Below are 14,813 nucleotides of genomic sequence, written 5' to 3'. Positions count from 1 at the left end.
CAATCAGACAAGAGAAATAAAAGGCATCCAAATTGGTAAGGAAGAGGTAAAACTTTCACTATTTGCAGGTGATATGATATTATATATGGAAAACCCTAAAGACTCCACCAAAAAACTGCTAGAACTAATAAATGAATTGAGTAAGGTCACAGGATACAAAATTGATATACAGAAATCTGTTGCATTTCTATACTAATAATGAAGCAGCACAAAGAGAAATTAAGAAAATAATCCCATTTATAGTCGCAGCAAAGATAATGAAATACCTAGGAATAAATCTAACCAAAGAGGTGAAAGATCTGTACTCTGAAAACTATGAAACACTGATGAAAGAAATTAAAGATGATACAAATGGAAAGATATTCTGTGCTGATGGATTGGAAAAACAAATATTGTTAAAATGACTCTACTACCCAAAGCAATCTACACATTTAATGCAATCCCTATCAAAATACCAACAGCATTTTTCACAGGACTAGAGAAACACCTAAAATTTGTCTGGAAACACAAAAGACTCCAAAGAGTGGAAGCAATCTTGGAAAAGAAAAAGCTGGAGGTATCACGATTACAGATTTCAAGTTATATTACAGAGCTGTAGTAATTAAAACAGTATGGTACTGGCACAAAAATAGACATATAGATCAATGGAACAGAATAGTGAGCCCAGAAATAAACTGATGATGATATGCTGAATTAACCTTTGACAAAGGAGGCAAGAATATCCATGGGGAAGACAGTCTCTTCAATAAATGGTGTTGGGAAAACTGGACAACAACATGCAAAAGAATACAACTGGACCAGTTTCTCATACCATATAAAAAATAAACTCAAATTGGATTAAAGACAAATGTGAGACCTGAAACCATAAACATCCGAGAAGAGAACACAGGCAGTAATCTCTCTGACATTGGCTTTGGCAACATCTTTCTAGATATGTCTCCTGAAGCAAGGGAAACAAAAGCAAAAATAAACTACCGGGACTTCATCAAAATAAAAAGCTTCTGCACTGAAAGGAAACAACCAACAAAGCTAAAGGACAACCTACTGAATGGGAGAAGATATTTGTAAATGACATATCTGATAAAGGCTTAGTATCCAAAATATATAAAGAATGGATACAACTCAACACCCCAAAGACAAATAATCCAATTAAAAAATTGGTAGAAGACATGAACAGACATTTCTCCAAAGAAGACATGCAGATGGCCAACAGACATATGAAAAGATGCTCATCATCACTCATTACGAGAGAAATACACATCAAAACTACAATGAGATACCACCTCCCATCTGTCAGAATGGCTAAAATCAGCAACACAAGAAACAACAGTTGTTGGCGAGGATATGGGGAAAGGGGAACCCTCGTGCACTGTTGGCANNAATGCAAACTGGTGCAGCCACTGTGGACAACAGTATGGAGATACCTCAAAAATTAAAAATGGAACTACCATATGATCAGTAATTCCACGACTGGTTACTTACCCAAAGAATATGAAAACACTAACTGGAAAACATACGTGCCCCCTGAAGTTTATGGCAGCATTATCTACAATAGCCAAGATATGGAAGCAGCCCAAGTGCCCATCGACAGATGAGTGGATAAAGAAGATGTGGTGTATACACAATAGAATATTAATTGGCCATAAAAAAGAATGCAATTTTGCCATTTGCAACAACATGGATGGAGCTAGTGTGAATTATGCTAAGTGAAATAAGTCAGAGAAAGAAAAATACCATATGATTTCACTCATAGGTGGAATTTAAGAAACAAAACAAGCAAAGAAACAGATAGACAAACCAAGAAACAGACTCTTAAGTCTATAGAGCAAACTGGTGTTCACCAGAGGGGAGGTGGGGGGGGGATGAAACAGGTGAAGGGAATTAAGACTATACTTATCATGATGAGCACTGAATAATGTATAGAATTGTTGAATTCTGTTGTACACCTGAAACTAATAAAACACTGTATGTTAAGTATGCTGGATTTAAAAAAATAACTAAAAAAGAAAATAAAAATAAATCAGTGACTTTGAGTAAAAGCAGATAGTCCTACATAATGTGGGTGGGCCTCATCTAATCAGCTGACAGCCTGAATAGAACAAAAGACTGACCTCCCCTGAGCAAGAGGGAATTCTGCAGCAGGCAGCCTTCAGACTGGAGCTACTGAATCAGCTTTCCTGTGTCTCCAGGCTGCCAGCCCGCCCTGCAGATCTTGGACTTACCAGCCTTTGTAACTGCATGAGCCAGTTCTCACGGGAATGCTGACTGATATGGGGGTGAGTTGGCGGTTAGGTTAGGGCAAGACGCACTGGGCCAGTCTGAAATATTTTTCTTCTCTAAGCTCTTGGCCAGGTAGGGTTAAGCAATTTATTTGATGGGGAGTCCTTAGCAGGCAGGGCTGTGGGTGCCAAGTCCACTGGGTCGTGCCCAGCAGGGCACCCCATACTGATTGGTGCTTTAATAAACCGTTCTCACTCCCTCATAGGAAGAGCGATGGGTCGGTGTGGCCCAATGCAAAACGCACAAGGAAGAGAAATGGAGTGCAGGTTTCAGTCCTCCCCCTTCTGCTAGGTGGTCTTGGGCGTTCCAATGCCCTGTCCTTCTCCTTGATTCTTCATTGGGATAGTGAACGGCACACCTGTTTGGGATGTTACGTAAAATGAACATAAAATTAAAATACGTGAAAATACTTCAGGAAGTTGAAAGCACCCGTGACTTCTGGGCATTGTGTTTTCTAGAAAAGGACGTGGGCAGTGGGTTGAGGGTTAGAGGCTCTGCATCTTTTCACAGGCCGCATGGTGACAGGAGCTGAGCCAGGACTGAGGAAGCGGCTGGTATCCACAAGTGTGGAGCCAAACCTTCTTTCTTCCTAGGGGCTGGGAAGTGGCGTAGCAAACCCTTGCTGGGAGCAGCTTAGGCTCGGTGAACGGGGACGCTAGGACCCACAGCTGCTCCAGTGTCAGGCATAGAACCAGGACCGGACATTAGAGCCGCACGTGTGTCCCAAGCAGTCAAGTCGCTCCTGTCCATCACCCCTCTCCCGTCCCGCGGAGCTGCTGACCCTCAGAAAGGGCACCACGCCTCGGGCTGTGGTTTGTAGGAATTGCTGTGGTTGGGACAAGACATGGCGAGGACATAAAAATCCGACTTCTGGGGCGCCTGGGGGGCTCAGTCAGTTAAGCATCTGACTCTTGATCTCAGCTCAGGTCTTGGTCTTGGGATCTGGGGTTCAAGCCACGCATTGGGCACCAGTGTGGAGCCTACTTAAAAAAGCCCATACCCCCGGCTTATTTCTAAGTCACAAGTGCCTTCTGAGTGTGGCTTGGGGCACGTAAAAAGGTATTTATTTTGTGTCAGCAATACTTCCTTCAAACTAACACTCACTGGTGCTGCCAAAGCCATTTCTTTCTGATGATGTCACAGCAGAACTTTGAGATGTTTTGCAGTTGGGGCGCCTTCACAGGCTCCTCCTGACTCCGCGGCTTAAAACCACGGGCATTTTTCCTGGCTGGTTCTGGAGGCTGGAAGTCTGGAGTCAAGGTGACGGCGGGGTGCTACCCTCTCCGGAGCCTCTGGAGAAGAGCCCTCCTTGCGTCTCCCTGGCTGGTGGTGGCCCCCGGCAATCCATGCTGCTCCCTGGTTTGCAGCTGCGACACTGCAATGTCATGTCCTTTTCTCTTATAGGGATGAGGTCACTGGCTTTAGGGTCTGTAATCGAGTATGACCTCATTCTAACTGATATATCTGCAGAGACCCTACTTTCAAATAAGGTCAGGTCTGAGGTTCCAGGAGGACAAGACTTCGGGGGGACGTTATTCAGCTCACAACACAGAGAAATCAAAAGAGGAGCTCGGCCCAGGTGGCCTTGCTGTCCGTAGGGGTCTGAGCGCAGACCCTGCAGCCAGATGGGTTGGTAGGCAGAAATTCTGGGGATTTTTGCCACATGCCCTGTTCCATTAGAAAACTGTGGCCTGCTTTTCCCAACGTCCCGTTGCTCTCTGGGGTGGGGAGGCCAGATTCATCTCTGGCTTCCTGAGTTTGGTGAGCCAGGATGCGTGATCTTTTCTCACACTGCCTCTGAGCACTGACTTCATTTGGTCTGAAAATCGTCAGCCCAGCAGCATCTCCCTGGTGGGCTCGGTTGGCACCGGGTTCACAAGCACTGGCCTGTCGCCGATGGCCCCTCGGTCCTGTCCAGGCAGCTCCCTTGGTCAGGCTGAGTGGCCACAAGCAGCAGACACGCTCAGTTCTGCCAGCCACCCAGAGGCCACAGCGCCCAGGGCGTAGGGGGCTGCAGACCCTGATTCCCCTTCTTGGGGTCTCTGCCGTGTCACTTCCTTCTGGAACTTTCCATGTCTGGCTCCTGGTCATTCAGATCCCTCGGGTGATGCAGCCCCTCACCAGAGTCCTCCCTGATGCCCCTCAATTCTATTTCTTCCTGTCACCTCCGCCCCCTGTCCCCATGATAGGCTCTGTGACAACAGGGCTAGATTTTCTTGCTCACTGCTGCGTTCCGAGGCTGAGAACAGGGCCGGGCATGTTCAGTAAGTCAGCACTTTCTTTTCATCCTGTCGACCATGGAGAGACAACACGCGGTGTTGGATGGAGCAGATGATTCGATTCCAGGACGGGGTCGGTGGGGCCTGCTGCTCACTCATCAGATGCCCAGGGTGGGGGCATCCAGCATGCCCAGTGCATGAACAGATGGAGTACTACAGTAAGATAACGTGATACAGACCCATGATCACGAGGACTCACCCACTTGTGAGCTTTTGAAAGCCAGAGGACACTGTGGAGTGGAGACAGGGAAGAGAATGTTCCAGAGAAAAGAGGCTTCTCCTAATGCTAAGCTGTCAGTGGGGCAGCCCCAGGGACTCATTACCTCCTGCAGGTTGAGATTTCAACCATTCCTTACTCTTCCAGGAAGGCGTTGCTGCAGAATAGCATGGTTATTTTTAGCAAAATAACTGCTTTAGACAAGCACGGTAATTTTTGATCTCCTGATTATCCATGCTGTGGGCCTGAAGAAGGAAGTCTCCTTGAGGTACCTTCTGGAGTATTTCTATAATTCCCTGCCTCTTGAGGTGGGTCCCGGCTGCTCCTGACCGACATTTGGGGCTGACCGACATTTGGGGCTGACGTTGGTGTGGGGAGGGACCCCCCCCCCCGGGGCTCCCTCCGGTGGACGGTGAGTCCTTGCTCCATGACCCTGTGGAGGTTGGGGCTGGGGAGCAGCCGGAGAGTTTGGGACAGGACCTCTGTGCTGAGTTAGCCTAAGCCTAGTGTTGGCACAGATGGATGGGGCTCAGCATTCACCAGAAGAGCTTCACACCGAGTGCTTTCTCTGCTCGTGGCCCCCTTCCTTCCTGACCTCTCTGCAGACTCCCCTGGCCTGCCTTGGCCTCTCCTGAGCCTCCAGCTCGGCACACGTCCGGGTCCAGGCGTCTGACCTCCTGTCTCCCTCTTGTGTAGCATCTCTGGCAAACCCCCGATTTCCACCCTGGGCCTCACTTCTGCCCTGTCTGCCTGGCCCAGCCCAGCCTGGCCCAGTGAGGCCCTGGGCAGCCTGGGTCTCCAGAGTTCCTGGTCCACGACCGGTGGGAGAACCACTCCTCGAGCTTTGTCACTGATGATCTGCGGCTGTCCTTTCTAGCCTTTGTCTGTACTCGTTCGAACCTCCATCTCAAGAGTTTGGTGAGAAAACAAGGAGGGGAGATGGCCTACCAGAAAGTGAAACAAACAGCGAGGAGGGCCCTGAGTTCAAGTTCAGCATGTACACTTGACAATTTTGATGAAATGGGCCAGTTCCTGCCAACTGTCAGAGCTCAAGATGACCTGAATAGTCCTACATCTATTAAGGAAATTGAAGTTGTAGCTTAAGCCTTCCCATAAAGAGGGGATCCAGGTGGCTCAGTCGGTTAAGTGTCCCACTCTTGATTTCAGCTCAGGTCGTGATCTCAGGGTTGTGAAATTGAGCCCCGCATCGGGCTCCATGTGCAGTGGACAGTGGGCTTGAGATTCTCTCTCTCCCTCTCCCTTTGCCCCTCTCCCATCTTGTGCACACACACTCTCTCTAAATAAATCTTAAAAAAAGAAAACCTTCCCATAAATAAAATGTTGCTTAGAAAAAAAAACAACAACAGAAAAATCTGTGTAGCCTGAGGAGTTCTTAGATCCAACACCAGAAGTTTGATCAGTAAGAGAAAGAGATAAATTGGATAAACTGAGAAGTGTTAAGAGGACAACATTTGCTCTGAGAAACACACTGTTAAGAATGGAAAGACAAGCCACAGAGCAGAAGAAGATATTGCCAAATCACATATCTGACAAAGGACTTGCATCCAGAATATATAAAGAGCTCTCAGAAATCATCAATAAGAAAACAAACAGCTTTTTAAAAAGATGGGCAAATGATCTGAACACATGCTTCACGGAAGAAGGTATACAGATGGCGATTAAGCCCATGCAAAGATGCTCAACATCTCCAATTAGTCATTGGAGAAATGCAACTTAAAACTATAATGAGACATCTTTACACACCTATGGAAATGGCTAAAATAGAAGAAATCCAAATTGACACAGGGTCGTTAAGGATGCTAAGCTTCTCACTCATTGCTGGGGGGAGGGGGTGCAAGGTGGTACAGCTTCTTTGGAAAGCAGCTTCTCAGTTCCTTATGAAGTTAAACATACAACACCCATAGGGCCATCCCCACCGCACTGCCTGTGTCTCCCGGGCTCGGACACTGCTCAGGAGGTCGGGGCTGGGAGAGCATGAATGAGTGCTAAGAAGAGGGTGACCTAACCCTCACTCTTCTGGAAGCTTCTCTCTTTTCTTTTCTTTTCTTTTCTTTTCTTTTCTTTTCTTTTCTTTTCTTTTCTTTTCTTTTCTTTTCTTTTCTCTCTTCTTTTTCTTTTCCTTTCCTTTCTTTCCTTTCCTTTTCTTTTCTTTTTTCTTTTCTTTTCTTTTCTTTTCTTTTTCTTTCTCCCTCCGTCCTTCCCTCCCTCCCTTCCTTTCTTTTTTTAAAGATTTTATTTATTTACTTACAGAGGGAGAGTGAGCGGGAAAGGGGTGAAGGGCAGAGGGAGAGGGAGAATCTCACACGGACTTTCCACTGAGCTTGGAGCCCAGCAGTGGGCTCCATCTCACGACCCCGAGATCATGACCTGAGCTGAAATCAAGAGTCAGACGCTTAACCGACTGAGCCCCCCAGGCGCCCCTGGAAGCTTGGTTTCATTCCTCGGACACAGTTGCTCATTCTGGATGTCCTTGGGATCCTGCTTCGGCGCCTCCATGTGTCTTGGGAGGGAGAGCAATGTAATGCTAACTCGTAAGTTTCAGTGTCAGAGAGGCCTTGGTTCGCATCCTGGGGCCAGAGCAGTGATCTTGGGCAAGGACTTTAACTACTTTTGGTTTCAGCTTTTCAGCCTCTAAGATGGGGACAATAATAGTAGCTACTTCACGGGGTGGCCGAGGATTAAGCAATCAAAGGCAGGCACTTGAAGCGCAGTGCCCAGCATGGGGAGCACATAATAAACAAACAAGGTGTCAGGTGAGCAGATGCACAGATTGGAGAGTGGTCCCGGGGGGTGGGGTTGCTGAAGCCTCTGTCCTCCTTGTGCACACGGCCAGCGCTGGCCCGGAAAAGCAGCCACCAAGTACCTTCTGTGTCGTGGAGCTCTGGGGCCGAAGTCACACTCAGGGCTCACTCCTTTCTTCACACTTTCCTCCAGGCCAGGCCCTGGCTCTCAACATGCCCAGCAGCTCTGAATCCCTACCCCTGCTTCACGTACCTTCACTCCAGACTCCCTTCCCAGCCCCTGGACGGGGATACGGCACAGGTCAGGACGGGACGGGACCTGGACAGTCACAGCCGCAGCTCGGGGGCTGACTCCTTTCCTCCTGGACTGCCCGCCTTTTGGAGCTTATAGGTGGTACATCAATAGTTGTGGGGTTCTAAAGCCATCCGGGGACTGACTTTCAGTTCCTGGATCAAAATATGCTGAATTGTGTGTATAATTGGATAAATAACAGGCTGAAGGTTTGCTGATGCCGTCCTGTGAGAGCAAGGAAGGACGAACTTTGGGCTCTGCCATGGGCTCCTTGGTTTGCTTCTGTGTCGGGGTGAACGTGGATGTGCATATTGAGGACCTTATGTTCAATAGGATTTGTGGTTGGGGATAGGTCCTATCTCAGCAGACTGGACTGATGGACCAAACCAAAGAGGGAAGAATGAAAAGGGATACGGGTCAGTTCTTGTTCTTAGGCCTTCAAATCCAACAATGTGCACACAGAATGACATGGACTGAGTTTAACGAGCACATGAGAAAGATCTGGGGCTTTTAGGCTTCAGTACGAAGCCAGGGATGTGGATGTGATGTGGAAACAAAAACGCTAATGCTATCAGGTTGCATTAACAGAGACATAGGTTACAGAACAGAGGAGGTGATACGTTTACTCTCTGTGCTAAACTGCCCTCATCTTGAATGTGGCATTTACTTTTGACAGTCACATTTTAGCATAGACATTTACAACCTGTCACGTCAGCAGAGGGCAACCAGGATGACGAGGCAACTTAGTGCCAGTTTGTACAAAGGTTGGAAAAAGTTAGCTTGCAGAACGAAGATTTGCTGGGTTCGGGATAGCCGACAATACTTAAGGGGGTTCCTTGTGGAAGGGTGATTTGACCCATCCTACATGCCTCCAAAGCAGGGCTATATAATAGAACTTCCTGTGATGATGGAAATATTTTATGTCTGTGCCATTTAATAGCTACCAGACAGAGATGGTTTTTGAGCAAATAAAATGTGGGAACTGAATTTTTAGTTTAACTAATTAAAATTAAAATTGAAATGGCTTAGTGTGGCTACCTTCTTGGATCGTGAAGCGTTAGAGGGAAAATAGAAGAGTAGACCAGGGGTTGGCAAATTTTTTTTCTGTAAAGGGCAAGGCAGTAACTGTTTTGGGCTTTGCTGGGCATAAGGCATCTATTGCAACAACTGGTTTCTCCCATTGTAGCGGGAAAGTATACACAGTATAGGGAAGAATGAATGCATCTGTGTTCTAATAAAACTTTATTTACAGAAACTGAAATTTGAATATAATTTCTACCTGTCACAAAATATTCTTCTTTTGTTTTTTCTATGACTTTAAAGATGTAAAAACCATTCTTAGCTCCCAGGTTGTACAAAAATGGGTGTCAGGCTGGATTTGGCTTTGTAGTTTGCTGACTCTGGCTTAGGATGTGGGCGGGAGCCTCAGGGAGTCATGTAAGTTCAAGAAAAGGAGACAGTATTAATTAGAGGTGGCTGGGAATGGCCCGAGCACCCTCAGTGAGAGGTGAGTTCTTGTCACTAGTGGTTCAAGTACAGTCCGGGTAACTAACTGTCTGGCAAGGGATGAGGCTTAATACAGGTTATACTAGAACTTCCCCGAATTCTGTAGGACTTTTGAAATCAGGATGACATGTGACTGCTTTAAAATGACACCTGCTTTGTGCAGGGAAGTAGGTTGTCTCCCCCACTGGGTACTTACTCTGAGCCCCGTGTTGCTGGGATGGGAACACTGGGGGGTGGCTGCCACCTTTTTGCGACTGTGGTTCTGCCAAGCGTTCCAGGGCCCCTGGGATGTGCCTTCATGGGGGAGCTGGTTACAGCCATTTATGTGCAGCCCAGGAGAGATGCTGTTGAAAGCATCTCAGGCCTCCATGCCAGTGCTCTCTGGTGAGCTGTGAATCTCTGTCCAGAAAGAAGTTGAGGACCCAAGTCCAGCGGATCCGTCCATGAAGACAGGACTGCTCAGGAGCTGATCGTCCAGCCTGTGGACCACCAGGGATGGGGTTCTCTTTGTAACCGTGGACCCTGCTTTCTTGCCTTTCTCTTCTCCCTCTGTCCTGCCTTCTGTCCGTCTCACTTCCAGTCAGCATCTCTGCCAAAATGAATGCAAATAGAAAAGAAACAGCTTTTTCCTGCAAGGAGAGAAAGGAAAGCACTGGCTTGAAGTTTGAATGTCTTGTGTCTTTATCTACCCCTCCCCCTGCCGTCACTGTAATGGAGTTTTCTCCATGTCTTCGTAAGGCACAGGAAACGAATGAAGCTTGTCTTGGGGGCTTTACAACAATTGAGATAAATACCTCTGGCGTGCAACATTGTGTAAGTTTAAGTGGACAGTGTGTTGACTTGATAGATGAATGTTGCAGAACGGTTCCCATTGTAGGATTAGCTCCTGTCTGTCCCCTGCACATGGTTATTACTTAAGAGCTGTCTTGGCCAGTTTAACGTTGAGAGTACAGTTTTGTTGTCTGTATGCACAAGACTGTGCATCAGGTCTGCAGGACTTAGTTGTCTACTCGTGGCAGGTGCGTGCCCTGAAACAGCATCTTGCGCTTTCCCTACTTTGGGGAGTTTTAAGCATACACAGAAGACAGAGGAGTGCCGTCAGCCCCAAGTGTCCATCACCAGCTTTAACGGAAATCACCTCCCGGCCAGTCTCAGTTCACTGATACCTCCTTTCTGCCTCCTGTATTATTTTGAAGCAAATCTACAGGAAGACGTGGTACATTGACTCACCTTTGCACTAACATCTCGATTCTGCACATTCCATTTCAGATCATTGCCTTCGATGAGTTAAGGACGGATTTTAAGAGCCCCATAGACCAGTGTAACCCTGTTCACGCGGTAAGTAGCGGGTGCTGGCGGGGGGCGGGGTGGCATCAGGGCGGGTTACTAGGACCTGCGGAGGAGGGACGTTCCGACAGGGGCTGGATAAAGTTCCTCTACTCCTGGCTCAGGGTTGTCGAGGACACCTCTCATTCCTGAGGGCCTCCCGGATCCCGACGTGTCTTGCAAGTCAAGTATTATGATCCCAGTAAGCCAGATGGGAAAGGTCTGCTGTGCTGTGGCAGTTGGGTCTTTGAGGCCTCGAGCTGGTGTTTCTGGTTATTTGTCCTTGAACAAGGAGAGAGGCTCCATGTTGGCCAACCTGCTGGCAGGCTATGGGAGCCTCCCTTAGAGGTTGTCTGCATGCTGTGCTTGGCCAGGTCTCTCAGAGGAAGACATGTGGACTGGTTGGATGTACGGAGCCCCTGGGCCCACATCCACACCCACGGGGACACTCATCTTGAGAGGCTCTGTGGGCCTGAGGCCAGCTCTCCTCCTGCTGGGGGATCTGATGCAGTCTGGCCCTGGGATCCAGGCTCAGCACACGCTGGTCTGGATCTGACTGTTCCGTCTCGCTGCTGCTCCCACGTGCCCTGGAGTGGACGTGGAAAGCGGCTTTGGTGCAGGGAGAGGAGAAGGACCCTACTTCCAACGAATGGGGTGGATGCAGCCCACTTCCCAGAGCTGGGGACCAACTGCGCAGGTGGACAGAGGCTTGTCCACACACATTCCAGAGCAGCACTGCTGGGCGTGAGAGAGGGAGCACACACGGTTCGTTCCGGTGTGTCTCTCAGCCGGAACTCACGGGGTCCGTGTGTGGTTGAAGCTCCTTCCAGGCCCCGGGTTCTAGCGCCAAGCCCAGTTTTTGTTTGAATAGCTCTGTGGATATTTCCAGTTAAAGGTTGTATACTGAACAGCAGGATTTGCTAGTGTGACTCCGTCTTAACCTGGAGGGCTTATGATGTCACTTTTAAGCGACAGGGACAGAGAGGTCTGTTCTCCTTAAAGAAAGATGTACTCCCTGGAAGAGCCAGAAGACCAGGGACCAGGCTTCAGTGTTGCCTCTGTAAACTCAGGGTTTTTATTGGAGTCGTATGTTTTTGTGAGTTTTTACTGCACACTAGGAGCTTTATACCTGTAACATACAGTCCTCACAACTCTGCCCGAATGGCATCATTTACTGCACGTACAGCCTTGTACGCAAGGGCCCACAGCCCCTGGAGGTTGGCCTGTTCCCAGAGCTCGTGTTCTTACCACCTACTTACTCCATGTTGTCTCTCTCAGAGATCTGAGTTTCTAACACCTGATTTTATCATCCCTTTGGCATCAGATTCTTTGGTTCTGTGAAATAGAGCCAGACCTTTTCAAAGTCGACAGTGTGAAGCAGAAATTTGTGGCAAGTTGCAAGAATCTCTAAGATGCACCTGAAAACTTCTTAGGTTTTATGACACGTACTTGCATTAAAGTCCATTTTGTTTCCATCTCCTGTCCCCCCCCCACCTGTGATAACTTGGCTCCACCAGGTCTGAAGGTTACCCCCTGGTCTCATTTCTTTCTGGATGTTTTGTGTTTGGCACCAGCATTGCACAACTGGCCCGTCGGTACCCACCAGGTGCCAGAGCTGCTCTAGTCCGAGAGGGAGCCTCCTTTCCCTCCTCCTAGCTGTGTGGGCTCAGATGAGCTCACTGGAAACACCCAGGGCTTTCTTGAATGATCCCTGGTGCATACTAGTGCGGAAACGTGTCCTCTGCTCCGTCCCGTCCTTCCAATTTAGCCCAGGCAATTGGCGAACACATGAGACAGCTGCGTGGAACCACGTCCATCTGGCCACGGCGAGTTCCTTAGTTTGGACAGAGCAGAGAATATAGGACTGGCGGCCTCTGAGGAAGGTCCTGCACACAGTAGGCGCTCAGCTATTGCTGACGAGAGGGAGAATGCGTGCTGCAGGGGGAGGTGTAGCGTGGAGGCTGGGTCTCAGCTCTTCACTCCTATCACGAAAGCCACACTCCTAACTGGGTAATGATTTAATTAAGGAGCTGGACCCTGCCGACCAGACATCTCGTGGACAGACTGAAGCCCCCCCAGGAAAGGACTCTGGTCTGAGATTTCTAAAAAAATCCATTAAAACCCTACATGGAAGAGTATTAGACATATTTTCTTGGTTCTTATGATTTATTCCCTGGCAGGAAGTTAAGTGCTTTGGATGCCCCATTAACTCACATTCGAGGTCTTTCAGGCTCCGTAGAGCCCCCGAAAATGCGTCTCCCTCTCAGGTGGCTTGGAGAAGCTACCGCACTGGTTGGTGACGCCAGCCCTGGGTGGACTTAGCTTGCAAACAGTTGCTCTACGAGTGAGCCCGAGGCCTACTGGCTCTGGGGATCCAAGATCCCCTAGAGCCCCAAATCTTACAGGGCCCTCAAGGTGGACCCCCTTCCAGGAGCTGGAAGGGAGGAGGGCCCTGTTTTACTCCCAGCTTCTCAGTTAGCCCTTCCCCCTCCTTTACCAGTGGGCCCGTTAGTGTCACCGGCAAGTAAGGTGAGCCACCAGCGGAGCCCTCGCGGGGACGGAGCCAGTGCGTGTCCCGTAGCAGCCTCTCTGTGCCTGCACCTCACACCTTTCCCCTTATTCTCCACGTTGGCAGCCCCGATGCCCAGCGTGTGTGGGGTTTGTGTGTGCGCATGCATGTGTGGGCATACACGGGGTCTGTCTTCCTAGCCACAGGGATGCTACCTTGTCCTGATGTCGGCTCTTTCCTCTGGGCTCAAAGGATACACGGGAATCACTGTATAATTCAATTAGGGAAGCCACCTGTCTGCTCCAGATCTGCGAGCAAGTTCATTAGCATCATGTCCACGGTCCCCAAATTGCCTCGTAATGAAGCATCGGGCAGACGCCGCAGCTGCCCTCAGAGGGGCTTTGGAAAACAAGAAGTGACTGCAGGAAAGGGGTGGTGGCCCACAGGGTGTGTGTGATGGGCCGTCATCCCCGCCGGCCCCGGGCACCTGTTCCCAGCCCCGAGCCAGGCTCTGGGATGGACTTCGACATCTTGAAACGTCTTAGCCTGGGGGCACAGCTGGTGTCTACTTTAGTGGGATGATTCCTTCCTCTAAATGCACTCACTTTAGAAAAATAAAATCAATGGGCAGAGAACTTCCCTACCACAGACTCTACTCAGGGCACATCTGCTGCGGAGCTCCAAGTGGGCAGGCCCCCGGGAGGGCTGGCTCAGCCTCCAGGGTGTCCCTAGGACTTAGTTATCTTATAACTGGAAGTTTGTACCTTTTGACCCCCTCTGTCCAGTTCCCTCTCCCCTACTCCCTGTCTCTGATAACCACACACCTGATCTCCTTTTCTGTGAGTTTGTTTTGTTGTTGTTTTGTTTTGTTTTAGGATCCATATATAAGTGAGATCATATGGTATTTGTCTTTCTCTGTCTGGCTTATTTCACTGACCGTAACACCATCAGGGTCAATCCACGTTGTTGCAAATGGTAGGATTTCCTTCTTTTTGCGGCTGAGTAATATTCCTGTGTGTGTGTTATCGTGACTGTATAAGAGATAAGAGTAACCTGCAATATAGTAGACTATGGTGTGTGTACATATATACACACAGCGTTTTCTTTATCCATTCACACACCCAGGGACACTCAGGCTACTTCCGTGTCGTGACTATTATAAATAATGCTGCAATGAACACAGAGGTGCAGATATCTTTTCCAGAGAGTGATTTCATTTCCTCCGGGGAGATACCCAGAAGTAGAATTGCTGGATGATATGGTAGTTCTATTTTTAACATTCGAGGAAGCTCCCTAATGTTTTCGTAGTGGCTGCACCAATTTCCATTCCCAGCAACAGCGCACGAGGGTCCCCTTTTCTCCCCGTGCTCGTCAGCAACTGTTGTCTCTTGACTTGTCGGTAACAGCCATTCTGACAGGTGTGAGGTGAGAACTCACTGTGGTTTTGATGTGCATTTCCCTGATGATCAGTGATGAGCATCTTTTCATGTACCTACGGATGGATATCTGTATGTCTTCTTTGCCAAAATATTGTTCAGATTCTCTGCCCATTTTTATTTGGATTATTTGGTTTAAAAGGCTGTTGAGTTCTATGAGCAAAAACCCTTGTGAGGAGCGGCTGGGTGGGAGGGTGGAGGTCTCT

The 14,813-nt window shown here is 48.6% G+C and overlaps 1 protein-coding gene across 1 annotated transcript in view; it reads left to right on the top strand.

The window, feature by feature from the left end:
• CNIH3 (cornichon family AMPA receptor auxiliary protein 3) overlaps positions 1 to 14,813 on the top strand; it is a 95,094-nt gene that overhangs the window by 35,170 nt on the left and 45,111 nt on the right. Inside the window, exon 2 of the mRNA XM_040636133.1 lies at positions 10,606 to 10,674. Coding sequence (XP_040492067.1) covers positions 10,606 to 10,674 — 69 coding nt within the window. The remainder of the gene's footprint in view (positions 1 to 10,605; positions 10,675 to 14,813) is intronic.

The sequence above is a fragment of the Ursus maritimus genome, unplaced genomic scaffold (assembly GCF_017311325.1).
Source record: "Ursus maritimus isolate PB19 unplaced genomic scaffold, ASM1731132v1 scaffold_2, whole genome shotgun sequence".
Lineage (NCBI taxonomy): Eukaryota > Metazoa > Chordata > Mammalia > Carnivora > Ursidae > Ursus > Ursus maritimus.
This window is presented reverse-complemented; position numbering and strand designations above follow the sequence as displayed.